General features: G+C 36.3%; 1 protein-coding gene across 2 annotated transcripts in view; it reads right to left on the bottom strand.

Moving 5' to 3' along the window:
* MYEF2 (myelin expression factor 2) overlaps positions 1 to 12,231 on the bottom strand; it is a 39,293-nt gene extending 27,062 nt beyond the window's left edge. For both annotated transcript variants that reach the window (XM_030842816.2, XM_030842819.2), the window contains exons 1-5: positions 12,005 to 12,231; positions 6,693 to 6,901; positions 5,414 to 5,466; positions 4,191 to 4,198; positions 3,994 to 4,087 (exon numbers count right to left, since the gene is read on the bottom strand). In XM_030842816.2, coding sequence (XP_030698676.1) covers positions 3,994 to 4,087; positions 4,191 to 4,198; positions 5,414 to 5,466; positions 6,693 to 6,901; positions 12,005 to 12,165 — 525 coding nt within the window. In that variant the 5' untranslated portion in view covers positions 12,166 to 12,231. The remainder of the gene's footprint in view (positions 1 to 3,993; positions 4,088 to 4,190; positions 4,199 to 5,413; positions 5,467 to 6,692; positions 6,902 to 12,004) is intronic.
* Between the last annotated feature and the right edge of the window lie 3,795 nt (positions 12,232 to 16,026).

The following is a 16,026-nucleotide window of genomic DNA, read 5'->3' as shown; positions in this document are numbered from 1 at the left end:
CAGTGAATGTTAAATGCCACCAGATACATCAGTAAGTCTATATCACTAAAATAACAACTTCAAATTCTACAGCAGCTATCCCAACTGGCTCAAATTAGTGGCCCTCTTGAAGAGTGAGCTTTTTTCTCATCCAGAGAATTCAGTCCCATAAAAACCTGTGGATAGACAAGAGATTTCAGTCTCCAGGGATGTCAATTAAATATCTCTTTCCAATCACTAAAGTCACTTAAGAACTTGAAATTAGTTTAATTTTGCCCTCATACAGGTATACAAGTATATGGCACACACACATAAATCCACATAACTCAAAGAGGAACAAAATACTTACTGTGACTCTTATTCCCACCACTATATGCCCAATGTAATGACAAATTCATACTAACTCAAAGCTTTCAACAGAAGAACAGCCTGTTATAAAACCCAGGAATACTGGGGTAGAGGGGAACTGTTATAATGTGGAAATTTCATTCCCGAACAAAATACAATTATCCACTTTCCAACCTCTTTCCATCCTCAACAATGATTATGATCTGAGATGGAAGGAGAAGGGACATAAAGAAAGGCATGAAGAATGGTACTAAACATTGTTTGGTTTTTGTTTTCTTAAGTTCGTTCACTTTTAAGAGAAATATGCTGCCTTTAAACAAAGCAAAAAAGGCAAGCTTAAACATACTTCTCACTCATCTCAGTAAGTAGAGTACAAAAAACAAACAAAAACCAAATAAACACACAGATAGACTATCATCTGCAATACCAAATGATTATGATATATGTAACCATCAACTCTACTCTGCTGGCCTCCATCTGGGAATACTAATAAAAAGAAAGTTGGATGACTTTAATAAATTTTCTAGGAAGGCTGGAAAATAGAAGGTGAAGTGAATGTAAGAATAAAGGTATTCTGGCATCCAATGTATTCCATCACCATGAAGAAATAAAAAGAAATACAAAAGCAAAGAAATTAATGTTTTGAAGAATGCTATAAAACTCTTTTAAGTTAACAAATAAATGCTTCAGGTCTAAGGTTTCAAAATCTTGCACAAATACAAAACTTAGAATAGTGGTTACCTATGGGGGAAGGAGGAGGACATAGCAGGGAAGATGCTTCATGAACCATTACGATAGTCAGATTGTTTGTCCTTCACATCTTAACATTAATAAAACATTGTTATATTTTGATTTTTTAGGTATGATATATATATAAACATATATACACACAAAAATATGAACACACATGTAAAACATATATAAAATACAAATTATGTAAAACCACCTACTATGTAGCATGATTTTCATTCCTCTTTTCTCCTTAGATGTCAGCCTGCCAGTCACTGCCTGCTACTGCTATGAGAGGGCCTCTAATAAGTTTACAACTGCTACTAAACCTCACTTAATTAAATTTAAAAATGCAATTCTAATATCTGTTAATGAATATCGGAAATATACTTTTCCCTAGACTCGAACTAGTATTTCTCAGCACTGACCCCAGCCCCCCACGTGAAAATCAGATAATTCCAAGAAAGGGACCTTTAGAGATACTAATCCGAAAAAGTTAACTGAATAAAGAACACCTCATCATTTAGCCAGGCCAAACTCAACCATTTTTCTCTTTAGGAAGTAAAAACTGGGAGTATCCTATATCAACTTGGATCACATAACTCTATTATAGGGTCTCTGAAATATTACTGAGGATCTACAATGTGTTAAAACTTAAAAGAACACAAACAATACGGGCTTGGCCTTTAGCATCCAATAAACTTTGTTTCCAGTTAAAAAAAGACACAGAATCTATAATACTTGTCTTTTTTTTTTTTTTTTTGGCCACACTGTGAGCCTCGTGGGATCTTAGTTCCCCGACTAGGAACTGAACCCCAGCCCTCGGCAGTGAGACCATGGAGTCCTAACCACTGGACTGCCAGGAAATTCCATATAACACTGGTCATTTGAAGAGGAATAGGAAACATCATAAAAAAGCAAGTGATAATTCTCAAAATAATAATTTCCCAAATGATGGCTATTCTACAAATGTCACCCTTATGGGAAATTATTAGGGTATCAGCACATTTCTGGAAAACTGGTCCTGGCTTATGCATAAAAATTACCAAATAAATGGCTGGCACAGATTACAACAGTCTAAACTTTCTCTACCAATTTTCTACATCTCAGTCAAAATATTTAAAAAGAAAGGAAAGAATAAGCCCCTAGGCTCAAATAGAATTAGAGAAATTCAGAAGCTGACTCCAATAAAGGGATATGGGATACCTGTATTTGTTGGCAGCATGGCCTTTAATTTTCAGCTATTATCATCTCATATCCAGGAACAAGAGACCAAGGACCAGTAACACTCCCACCTTGGGCAGGAATAACAACAATCAAAATTATTATTACAGGGACTTCCCTGGTGGCACAGTGATTAAGAATCCATCTGCTAATGCAGGGGACACAGGTTTGAGCCCTGGTCCAGGAAGATCCCACATGCCGCAGAGCAACTAAGCCGTTGCGCCACAACTACTGAGCCTGTGCACTAGAGCCCGCGAGCCACAACTACTGAGCCCAAGTGCCACAACAACTGAAGCCCGTGCACCTAGAGCCTGTGCTCCACAAGAGAAGCCTCTGCAATAAGAAGCCCGTGCACTGCAATGAAGAGAACCCCCCACTAGCCGCAACTAGAGAAAGCCCACGCAAAGCAACAAAAACCCAATGCAGCCAAAATAAATTAATTTTTTTAAGTTAAAAAAAATTATTATTACAGCTAACATTTATTATGTAGTTACAATATTTTCAGCACTGTGCTAAGTGCTTTATATAATTATAACAAATATGTAACATTTATTGTTTTATATATATTAACTCTTTGAGTCCTCATAACACTATCAGATAGATTCTAGTATCATACCCATTTTAGTGATAAGAAAACAGAGGAGTTAAGTAATTTGCCCTGGGTCAGATTCTCTGATGCCAGAGCCTGAGTTTTTTTAATCCTCATAAATGTATCTCCATTTAATCCTCATAAAAACCCTAACTAGGTAAGTATTATCTGTATACTATTATAATTACTAAGGTTTAGACAATAACTCAACTAAGTACACAGCTAGAAAGTGATAGATCTGGGACTCAAACCAATACCATACTAAATTAAATTGTGACTGACAGTACTGCTCTACAATGATTTGCATCCATGTTGGTGGAAACTCTTCAGGGACCCAAAGTTACATCCTCTATCATTTTTTACTATAGACTTTAGCAAGGATATATACCTATGTGGTCTGTGATCAACTATTCAGTAAGATCAACAATATGAACTAAAGAAAGACATGAAAATGACTTCTATTCAAGTTAATCATTTCCAAGGTAAATTACACCTAACTGTAAACAGGTTTTCATGTATCGTCCAATCATTCTTTTTGTCAACATATTTATACACTGTTTCATACAACGGGAACATCTCCACTTTAAAGGTTTCCAAGTTCCAGTTATAAATTTCACTAACCGATTTATAACTTTTCTTAAATTTTAATCTGGGATAGTTTCAGGTTAATTTTATTAAAAGTGAGTATCAATTTTATTCAAATCCATAAGGTATTTGCATTATTAAGCAAACTTTAATTATCAACTAGAATATCTACAATATTTCTTAAATCTAATAATACAGTCTAAAAACTGAAAATGTTTATACCAAGTATAAACTTGGTATAAAAAAGTCAGCACCTTAAGTTTGTCATCTTTAAATTTCTGTGTCCTGTAATTTTTTAAAATCATACACCCCTGCTTATAATAACTTGGAACAAATCATATACATAGGATACTGCTTAAGGGCAAATAGGAAAATCATGTACAAGCAAAACTATCATCAATTATATAATGCTTTAGTAAGCATCTACTCTTTAAAAAAAATGCTGTAATCAGATAAATAACCTTACTAGATGAAAATCCAAACAAGACATGTCCTTATAATTCAAATGTTTAAATTATTCCAAATATAAGAAATCTTACCTCTTTGATATTCAAGGGTCTTCCGCTAAGATCATATTTGTTCATAGTTTCTAGTGCTTTCTTGACAAATTCTTCATCTTTGAATTCAACCACACTTAATGGGGAAAAAATTTATAGGAAATGTTTATGTACTAAGATTTTTTTCCAATCATAAGTTTAAATTTGACTTAAGATACATAAAAAAAGAAAATTCTTACCCACAACCCTATATCCAGGTAGATTTGTCAATATATGCAAAAGAAAAAAAGTTCTGGATCAGTAGACGAAGTTAATGGCAGATTCTAACATTTAAATCATTAAAAATCAATAATACAATCATTCTTTGTCTTTTAGACCTCCAGAATATAACAGGCACGTGACCACAAATTTTCTGTAAATTTTCAGATCTATCTATTTAAGATTGTAGAATCTAGCATCTAACAAGTTTGGAGCACATTTTTACTTTTAGATGATTCTTCTTTAAAACTAATGTCATCCCACAAATTCAATCAAAAGTAACTCAAGGAAGTAACTGAAGGCTCTCAAATACCTATCTTTACATTGTTATGAATATTTTTGAAAGATATATGGTACACAAATAATTTTTAATGTAAAATTTTCAATTTTATTAAAATCAAAATAGGAAATATTAATCTAATGTTAAAGTTCTCAAAACTGGCTGCACACAATTTAATAGCATCCAGTTGTAAGTATATTAAAAAAAGAACTATGCTAAAGAAACAAATTAGTAGAATCATTTTTTATATAATTCCTTGTCAATATTACTGTTCAAAGTGCCATTTGAATGTGATGACAAAGTTTTTATTTCTCATGCACCCAACTGGTTTTTGCTAGTATAATTAAACATTGTTAAAAAGCTTTCCATTATATTCCTCAATATATTGCTTTCTTGCTAAAATTCAAAATCTACTATCAACCAATTCCTTCTATGTCAATTTAATCATCAATGTTATTCATACCAATTGGTCAGAGCACTGCCTTTTATGTAGTCCTGCAGGCTACCAAATTAGGCTCTTCAGTGCAAGTTTCAAATGTACATTCTGAATTAACACCTTTAAGCTATAGGCCTCTCATAGAACTCTTAGGAAATATTATCAATTCAGTGATTTTTAAAATATCCTTAAAGACATCAAAACACAACAAAAAATATCCTATATTAAAATCTATTGGCTAAGAAGCATTACCTTAGAGCATTAGAAAAGTGAACGCCCTTTATGAGCATTTACAAAACCCATCCCTTCAAGGCAGCTAGTTTGGTTTGTATAAGTGTCAGACTTGCTAGTATAAAGCCTCAAATCTTTCATAATAAAGTAAAGCAAAATGAAACTTAAGTTTCCAAAAACTGGTACAAGTATTATACAAAAAGTAAACTGCTGAGGAACTTTTAAACCTCAAGCAGATGATTGCCCACAGCACTTACCCTTGATTTTCCTTCCGCATCCTTAAAGAGCTCCACGTATGTAACCTCACCAACTACATAAGACATACAAAAGGAAGATACCAAGAAACAATACATTTAAACACCAATATCTTGCTTTACTGCACACCTGTGCACAACTCTACAGAAAAGCACCTATTATTCACCAACAATCAAAACCAGACCAACATACCTCCTGTCAATGGCTATGTAAATTTAACTAATTTTCAGAAATGTACATCATCCACATTCTCTAAAAAAGCTAACAACCATATTAACCTAATTCATGCTACAGATCATATTTTGGCCAGCATGATATAGTTGGTGAACAAATGCACATATACATACAAATGGTCCCTTAGCCTATCATATTAAAAACATCAACATTAGCACTTTTCAAATAACTTTGGTCGCCTACACACAACAGCTGTTTTAAGGTGACTTTCTACCTGAATGTCTTCAATCTTGTTTGCCGTCAGTAAACTAAATTTACAAGTCATGCTTCACAGCAAGCCACACACTTTCTAAATAAAGTCAATGAATAAAACCAATCAAATAGTTGTCACCTTACAACAGATACACCAATGCAAAATTTTTTTTATTTATTAGAAGAGATCAGCCTCAAAACCAAGTAAGTAGTTTGCAGGACTGTTGAAACTCAATTTTTCAAGAGATAACAAAACTAACTTTTACAAGATCAAGTATTAAAAATATTTTTCCCCAAAATCAACCGTGTATATAAAATGAAGGTTTTCAGGTTATTCTGAAAACAAAACTGCAACAGCAGTAACACAATTTTAATATAGAACTGCAGAGACAGCATCATGGCATTCATGACAATGCAAACAAAATGAATTCCACAGCCAGATTCCAGACTCCACCAAGATAATAACAAAACAGCTTTTGGAAAAAAAAATAATCAGACCTTATTATTCATACGTTAACACGCTAAATATATTGCTTACCTAATGCAATAGGCCTTTAAAAATCTATAAAAACTTCAACTAGACAAAGCAATCACTTTAACAAAATTCTTGGTGGCATGCATATGCTGGTTCGCTACTACCCCACTAAAATGGCAAAAAAAAAAAAAAACTTCATTTATCCGTACTACCTTGTAATGAAATTGTGTCAAGTGAAAGAAGAGGAAAAGATTAATTTATGTGTCAAAAAAATCAATTTTTTGAGTCTGTGTGGCTAAGAGGAATAAAAAAAAGTTTGCTTAGCTCCCTCTCATTCTATATGAAAATTATCCAACAATGGGTTTCTCAAAAATAGTTACCTTTTTCTCTCATTAGATCTTTAATGGCTTGCCATTTCATGTCATATGGGATGTTGCTAATAAAAACTCTGTTACGATTTGGACCCTTCTTTTCTCCAGTGCCTGAGTTCTTATCTTTTGAATAAGGATGAAATCTGTTGGCTTTCTTATTTCCTGTAGATTTTTCTTTTAATTCAGATTTCTCTTCTTTGACCGATTCATCATTCTCCCTGTGAATTAAAAATAAAACAAAAAACAGAACAACAAAAAGAAAACCTCAGCAGGGCTTCCATAATGTAAGTCTACGTTAAATAAATATTTCATATTTATCACTTCACTTCACAAAATTCTCCCCTAAGTTAGACCTCAGCAAAGCAGCTGGAGAGTCAGCCTACTGGCTTTGAAATTACTCAATGTCTTTTCAAAGCAATGATTTGGGCATATTACCAAAGTTCTCATTTAACAACCCTCCTTTTATTCTGTATTAAATAGCTGCAGCATTCAAACAAACCTAGTTTTTCCCATCTTACTACTTAATAAACGTTGTTAGAACCTGACAAGAGGGTAAAATGGGTGATTTTATTCCTAGAGTATATTAAAACTTCCACCTTTAATGGAGAATTAACTTTCTGGGCCTCATTCAGAACTCTACAAAAATTAATTTGCAAAATGAGACCCAGAAAAAGTTTCTCTCTTAAAGGTTAATGGTTTCCTCCCAAAACTTTCCTCTTCCACTGCTTTAAGAACATAATTAAAACATAATTTTATCTATATACTCCCATACGACTCTCATAATTTTTGTCTCTTCCCAAATTGGTCAACATAGAAAAATGATAAGGTATCCTATTTTCATGCCCAATATTTTCTGTGTTTTAATCTATAAACTAGGATAGCATACTTCATAGAATCATGCCATTTTTATTAGTAGTATCACCTAAAATGGTGGGATGGGATGGAGAAGGGAAGCAGTACTTAAATGCAACATGAACCAGAATTTTATAAATCTACTTTTTTTTTTTTTTTTTTTTTTGTGGTACGCGGGCCTCTCACTGTTGTGGCCTCTCCCGTTGTGGAGCACAGGCTCCGGACGCACAGGCCCAGCGGCCATGGCTCAGGGGCCCAGCCGCTCCGCGGCATGTGGGATCTTCCCGGACCGGGGCACAAACCCGTGTCCCCTGAATCGGCAGGAGGACTCTCAACCACTGCGCCACCAGGCAAGCCCTACAAATCTACTTCTTAATGAGGTCCTAACTGGAAAAATATTTAATTTATAAGATTGCAATCACATTACAACTATATGATGCTATCCACCAAGCACCTATAACATGTTAAGTATACACTTAAAGCAAACCCTAAAGATAAAAATCTGGAGATACATTTTAAAAATGCAATTTACTTCTCAAAAGTAATTTTTTTTTTACAGAAGAAATATATTTCTTTTAAGGCACTAATTACCCTAGTGAATTTAAAACTATTTAATTAAAACTTCGATTTTAAAGCAATTTTTCACAAACATATACTAAGAAAAATCTCTGCGAATGACATCCAGGAATCTAAATCTTTTAAAGCTTTCTGGATTATTCTGACAACCAATCAGGTTTCATAATCCAGGCTCTATATTATCTTCTAAGCCAAGCGACTGTGGGAATCTATACATTGCAGTGCTCCACACACACCTCTTACTGTAGTCATTTGTTCCACAATATAGTGAAGTTTTCAGACACTGTTTTTCTGAGCAGGTAACAACGCAGCCATAAATATAGTATGTAAAACTCTACGAGAACAAAAACTATCTGCATTGGTGTCAGCAGCATCTAGCGTGGTAACATGTGTTTGATAAATATTAATTTTTGAATGAATAGTCAATTAAGAACCCATAGATGATGCTACTGTCTGCCAGAAAAACTGCTAAAATCAAGGAAGACACATTAGGGCCAAACATGCTTTGCTACCTCTTTAGACCTTGACAGGGACACCTTCACTATCAAACATCTTCCCTCATCAGAAACAGCATGCCTGGAAGCAGTCTTCTCAACTGTCCAACTCTAGCAAGTACCTACCTGTCTGAACAGAGTGGCACTCCTATAAATGGCAGCAAGCAGTCAAAAAGCCACAGAGCACTTTTCTCTGGTTTCTGAGTACAGTGGATACAAGAACAAACCCTTCTTTTTAATCCCCCAAAGAACCTATTTACATAACAGGCTGAATTCAATGAAGGTTTTTTAAAATAAACTAAGTCTCTGTTCAGGTGAGCAGACATCTATACAGTCCCTATCCAAATACACCTTCCCCTGCCTATTTTATTCCTAGATGAAACCAACTGTGAAAACTGAACAAAGTTCTGAATCACTCGCTATGTTCTTTTATTCTTACATGGATGTTGTAAGCTTACAACAATCTAACAATTTCATTAAGAGGTAAAGTTATTATATAGGATATGTTCTTTATTACTCAAGGGATGACCAGAGGGAGAGATTTCTTCAAGCTTTCCCCAATTAGTGGCATCTTAAAGATACTGTTAAACTGCTCATCTACAATGCATAAATTAAGATTACTATGGAAGGTAGATCAGTTTAGTTGCTAGAGGTGTAGTCTGATTATTAAGAAAGTGAACTGTAATTACTCAATTTCTGAACTCATTTCTAAGTCATAAATACACTATGGGAAAGACAGTAAAGATATATGTGAAAACTCGTAGGAAAATGATACTACATAATATCAAAATATTGGCACTATATCCAGAATTCCATGTAATAATTCCAGAACTATTCATCTAAGCAATCTCCCTTGTAATGTACTTGAAATAAAGACTGTGATGATTCTAAGTCACAAAAACATTATCTACTCTTAAGACTAAATTATGTCTACCCGAATTAACATCAATTTCTGAAAAATCAGTATCCAACATCAAATGAGGACACACAGTTTCAATATGTGACTTAAAAAGCATAATGCTATGAGATCCAAAATCAAGCCCGGTTCCATTCTTTACTCCTAATATAATAAAAAATACTACTCTACTTCAAACACTACACCTTGCACCAATACTTAATATTTTATACAACCACTGTAATGTAACTCTGAATCTCCATATGCTCCAAGGTGTTACTTAGTCACACATGAATAATAAAGAGTTATAACAATACTGCTATTTTTCTCTCTATTCACTTAAGGAGAGCTAGTATACCATTTTGGCATAAAGAAAAAGACGAGACCTACGGAAACATCTTTAATTTCTTGTCAAAAGATGTGAACATGCCAAATAAATCCTCTGTACATGAGTTTCATGATCATATAAGTTCACTTCTGCATTTCTTAAATGTTTATTGCACCTTTTTAAATATAAGGACTTGGGAAATACAAACAGGAGTAAGACATAGCTGTCTCTGACATAGCTGCCTCCATCCTTAATTACTATGAATTAACCTCAGTAAAAATCATTTCAGTCTTGATGACAAACAGCATTCTGTCCACTTCTAAGCAACATATATTTTAAGGCAATATTTGGTAATTTTTAATCACCTCTATGAATTCTTATCATTAAAAATATATGGTGAATCAACTCAAGGTTTATGTGTTGGGTTGTAAACTACTCCAGTTGGTGCCCAGAGTCGAAACAAAAAAAGGCTGTTAGACTGATGCAGGTAAATGTCCCTAGTTATTCAGTGTGAGTGACCCATGATAGACCATTATATGTTCTTAAGGAATAAGCAGTACAAGAAACCTCTGACAGTAAATTGGCTTCTTTACTCAACTGGGAAAAGAGGGAGAGAGATGAATTATAAGCAATATGAAAAGAATCTGCATTTGTATTTACTGGTAACATTGCTTCACCTTATGTTTTCCTCTTCCTCAATCAGAAGTGAAAGGGATTCTTTTCCCACCTCTGTCCTCTTCTGTCTAGCTAAACCCCAGTGAGACTTTAAAAGGGATTAGAGCCTTTTAGATCTAATGGAGGTTTAGATACCAACTTTATCTGTACCAAGACTATTAAACTAATCATACCCAAGTATAGCACGGCTTCTCTCCATAATTCAAGGCTGTACTTTTTGTTCAGGAGGTGGCAGGCCCATATTTAGGTATAAACAAAATGCTTTTATCATTCTACTAGTTTTCATTTGTATTTATGATGCCAAATTCCTGAAAGCCCACATTTTGGCAGGCAGGGTAGAAAGTGCTTCATTCACTTTCTGGGTCTTCAGTTACTAAGTGCACCAGGTTCCACCTCTATTTTGCCTGGAAGATACTGCCTATCCTATTCAAATCCAGTTGAGAGCAAGAGTACATAACAGAGCTGGGAAACCTACCTTATCTATCTGCAGTCAACCCTTAAACAGACTGGTCCAGGTCTGTTCTTATACAAAAGAAAAGTAAGAACATTTACCTTTCCTATTTTTGTGTGAACCTTATGTTCACTTTCACTTTCTACTAAATTTAGTGTTTTCACTAAATTATTAACATACTTTCAACTTCAGGTTTAAAGAGCTGGGCATGTGCAAATCAAATGCCTGACTTCATATTCCCCCTATATAACAAGAACAAAGGGGAGCACAGCATTATTATGGATTCGAATCGACTACATTCTTTATCGGTACTGATGACAGCTGCAATCTTAAAAAAGTAGTGGGGTTTTTTCAACTAAAAAAGATCTTATTTTACCATTTTACCAAAATTAATATCCTACCATCCCGCACTGAGTTTTTTTTTAAAATAGCCTGCGTGGCTGACAAACAGGGGGAGGGAGTTGAGGGGGGGCGGAGCAAGGCACCACGCACAGTTCCCTTTTTAAAGTACCTCTTACCAATTCAAGGGTAACAATGGATTCAGTCTCACAGCATATTACTAAACTTCCTTTTGCTATATATCAGTTAAGAAATGAATACATACTTTAGAAAACAACAGTGAACTTATAAAGCTCAGAATGAGGACGGGGAGATGGGGGGATATTCCTTTTACAAACGTCTTCGGTGGTTAAGAGAAAATGTCCGATGATGTCATCCCTAGTTACTCCCTAGTGATGAACACTAACTACTGGCCTTTAAAAGGGGGACCATTTTTCTGCAAACTGTGGCGGCCGCCGACCTCTGCTGAAAGGTTTTCCAGCCGAAGTCAGGGAAGAAGGGGTGACTCACGGTCTTGGGCCAGAAGCAGGGAAGGAGCGCCAGACCCCAGGCCCACACCCGGGATCCCCCGCTTCGGGGCGGACGGGGAGGGCCGGCTGCACCTGCACCTCCCGCCGCCCACGGCCCAAGGCTCAGCCCTGCGTGGGGCCCCCCGGTCGACTTCCCGCCCCCCCCCCACCTCGTCCCAGTCCCCGGAGGAAAAGACAATACATTTTAACGCCATTGGAGCTGCTGCTGTGCTGCGGCGGTTGCTTCTCCTGCTCGGGCGGGTGAGGTTCTCGCCGGGGCTCGCCGGGCGGCTCCGCGGGCTGCCGATGCGGGCTGTCGTTGCCAGCTGCCCTAAGCACCTCGGGCTTGTCGGCGTCGGCCATCCCGCCGCCACGGCCTCCGCCTGCGCCGCCTGCGTTGAGGGGCTCCGAGCGCCACAATGGCGGCGGCTGGGAAAGCGGTAACGGATCCCGATTTGAAAAGGCCCCGAGCGCTCAGTTGCCCGGATCTCGCGAGAACCGGTCGGGGCTTGGAGACTGGGAGATGGTGTGAGCTGATGGGGGGGAGGGGAGGGGAGGGGAGGGGAGGGATGGGATGGGATGGCGTGGCGGGCCATGACCGACGCGGCAGCAATCGGCCCTGCTTCAGCCCGGGGAGGGCTTGATTTGTCCAGAAGCCCCTGGTGGGGCCGTGTTCTCACCACCAGCCCCATCTGTCGTTTGGCACCCAATGGGGTCTTCGCTTAAAAAAGTCGGCTCTGGGTGTTTGAAATCCCTAGAGTTCTCAAACCCAGACTATTCTAACCATTCCGTGTAGGGGCAGTTTAAATTAGAGTAGCACACACAGCTTTGCATCTTTAAAAACGTCTTCAAATCTTCGGACTTCCCTTAGAAATCCTTTGAATCATGCAAATAAATCACTTGCCACTTCAATGCCTATGCACCCTGTGGACATTCAATAAATAGTTATTGATGACAGGTTGCAATTCACCAAATGAATGGCTTTGAATTTCTTTGAGTTCAGGTTGTTCTTGAGAATGACGCCATGAGCTTACAAAAAGACTAAAGTTTTTAATTCTCCAAGTAGCAATCAATGAGGAGAAACTATACTTTTCATAAGAAATCTTCTACTAGATTGGCCAATAATGGACATTTTGGTTTTGGGTTGTGTTTATTATATACTGATGGAAATTATATTTGAAGCAGTTATAGGTTCTCAAACAAATTTAATTACCGTATGGAATTTTAAAATATAGTCAGAGAGTTTTTCCTCTAAGTATGAAAAAGAAACCCATTAAACTTAATTCCTAACTTGGGAGTACTATAATAATATTTCATGTTGAAATAAACGTTTGCAGCTGAAAAGTTCAAAGACTTTACCAAATCTTTCTTTTCATAAAGAGACAAACATGTATGATTTACATGCTTTGCAGAATATCATGCACACATTAGCAGTAAAGCTGTATTAGAAACTAACACTCAGGTAATACATAATTTCTTCACTTTCCCCCATTCTTTGACATTTCAATGTGTAGGTTTTTTCCCTGGACTAAAAAATGCCATAAAACATCCAACACTATGCCAGAAGAGTTGAGCTACTTCATCAAACACACACACGTAAGAATCAGGACAATTTTAATCATGATGAGTACAACTGGTAAAATACTGCTGTTTAGGGTGCTACTGACATTGTTTCATACATACAACACAGGCTATTATAGTTGCTGAATGAATTGTTTCTCCTCAGTCAATCCCCTAAGATTTAGCTTTCCGAGTACAGAAAGGGCATTGGATTTTGACACAAAAAACCTGGGTTAGAACCCCAGCTCTGACACTTTTTGCCTGTAACTCCTTGGGCAAATCACTTAACTTCTCAATCTTTCCATAATAAATAAGGATAATAATACCTACTTAGCAAGATTAAGATGAGGATTAAAAGAAAACACTTTATGTAGGGCAGAGTGCTATATGAATATAAAGTAGTATTACAATTCCCTTTCTCCAGGCTGAGCAGGGTTTTAGTCAAAGAGAAGTCAGGTGATATTCATAGAACTGAATTGTAGGTACTTTGAAAACATTCATCACTCGTTATTCTTTGGCTATTGTTGAATTGAGATAAAAACTTAACCCTGCAGTCTCTAATATAGTATATTCTTGCAAAATCCTTCAGTAGATTCAATTTAATATTTTTAGGAGGTCTTTATGCTTAAAATAGAGTAGTAGGCACATGAGGAATACAAAAATGAGTACAGCCTATTCTGTTGGGAGAGAACATTTATAAAAAGCACTGTTTGAGTGCTGTAATAGAGATAAATGTGAAGTGTAATTAAAAATTTATTTAGAAAAAGAGGAAACTGGCTTGCATGCTGTAGTGTGGTAATTAAAATATTTCATTAAAATATTTATCTTGATTACTGAGCTTTCTGGCACCCCTTAAATGGTGTGCCTAAGACAAACACCTCCCTCACTGTACTTTAGCCCTACTCCTGATAAATGCATAAACAGCAGAGGTTAATTTCTATAGGCGGGCTGTGAGAACTTCATAGAAGAGCTGAATCTCAAAAGATGGAGAGAATTGGGGCAGCTTCTGAAGAGAAAATGATTAATACCTACTATTCCGTCTGAGGGCTCTGTAGATTGATCTCGCCTCCCTCGCTTGCTATTAATATTGTACTTTCCTTAAACCTGAAAAAAAGAAAAAAAGAAAAAATTTACTAACATCCTATCGCTACATTCCATTTCTATATTTTCCTTCCTTCCTTATTTACTTTTTTTTAGTCCATATACACATACTGAAAAATCCTCGAGTTAATGCTTTTAGCTTTTATCTTCTCACAATTCCTACTGCAAAATCTTTCCTCTGCAATTGCACAAAATGTATTACCGATACAACCTCACATAGTTTTATCTCACAAATTGAAATGTGTGTGTTTACAGTTGTTTGTAATAGAGTAGCAGAAGGAAGACGGAAAGGAGAGAGAGGGAGAACCATTATACATATCTGGAAACTTAACCCTAAAATTCCAAAATATTTTCAAATAATACTTTAATATGTGTATCATTTAGGAATTGTGTTCACCTGCTGGTAACAGAGCCTAGAAATAACAGTGTCTTAAACAAGATAGAACTTATTACCCTTTTAAGTAAAAACAGTGCAGAGGGAGGCATTCCAGAGCAGATACAGTAGCTCCACAATGACCATGAACTCAGGTTTCTACTATCTTAACCTTTCACCATCCTAGTGTGTGGCTAACATTTTTAAGGTCACCCTATGGCCCAAGATGGCTACAGGAGATCTAGGCATCTTGTCACATTGGAGACCAGAAGCAGTTCAGAAAGGAAGAATTCTATCCAGAAATCTCACCCAACACTTCGACTCACGGGTTAGAACTTGGTGACACGACACACCCAGCTGTAAGGGAGGTGGGCAAATAATTTTTCAGCTGGGCTCACTGCCTAGGGTTCTGCTACCAAAGAAGAGAATAGAGTAGCAACTAGCATCCTTTTAATTTGCCTTAAAGAACTGAAGGCAAAGATCAATAATATGAAGTCAAAGAAAAAGTATGCTAAGATTTTTAAGTCAGTTTACTTGGCTTTACAAAATGAAAAGGCTGGATTTGAAGCCACTGTTTCCAAACTTTAGAGAATTGGAACTTAGAAAGGAATTTATAACTTTAAAAAATACAACAGGTTATACTGAAATCCATATATAATTTACCTTTTCACCATAGAATTCTATGGTGAAAAAGTGGATGTTGGTTATTGTCACTGGAAAGAACAGGTCTATTCTGACAATTAACTACTTATTGTCTCTCTCTTCCTTTCTCTCCCTTTCTCTCTCTCTCGTTCTATTACTCTGCTTAACTTAGGAGTCTATTTTTTAGCATTTACCATTCGAAAATTACATACTGAAGAACGTTCTCTACTAGCCAAGAGAAGTTTAGAATTAAGCAATTATCTGAATAATCCAGGCAGAAATTCCACTTTCACCTCAATTATTCAAATAATTCAGATAATACCAAGAGTTTTGCTTGAATTCCTTAGATAATTGTTTCATTTTTCCACTTTACAATGCTATGGTCATTGCCCATTAACAGATTTTCTATTGATTTTTGTAAGCAATATTGGGACAGTTTTTTTCTTTGGAGACTAAAGACTGCTGTAATTCCTGGTAACTTACTTGAGTCTCAATTTTTATTCACGTTCTAATTTCTTAACTTAAATCACCCTGCCTTTTCCTCAATC

This window comes from Globicephala melas, chromosome 2 (genome assembly GCF_963455315.2).
Source record: "Globicephala melas chromosome 2, mGloMel1.2, whole genome shotgun sequence".
Taxonomy (NCBI): Eukaryota; Metazoa; Chordata; class Mammalia; order Artiodactyla; family Delphinidae; genus Globicephala; species Globicephala melas.
Note: the sequence above shows the minus strand (reverse complement) of the source record. Positions and strands in the feature narration are given on the sequence as shown.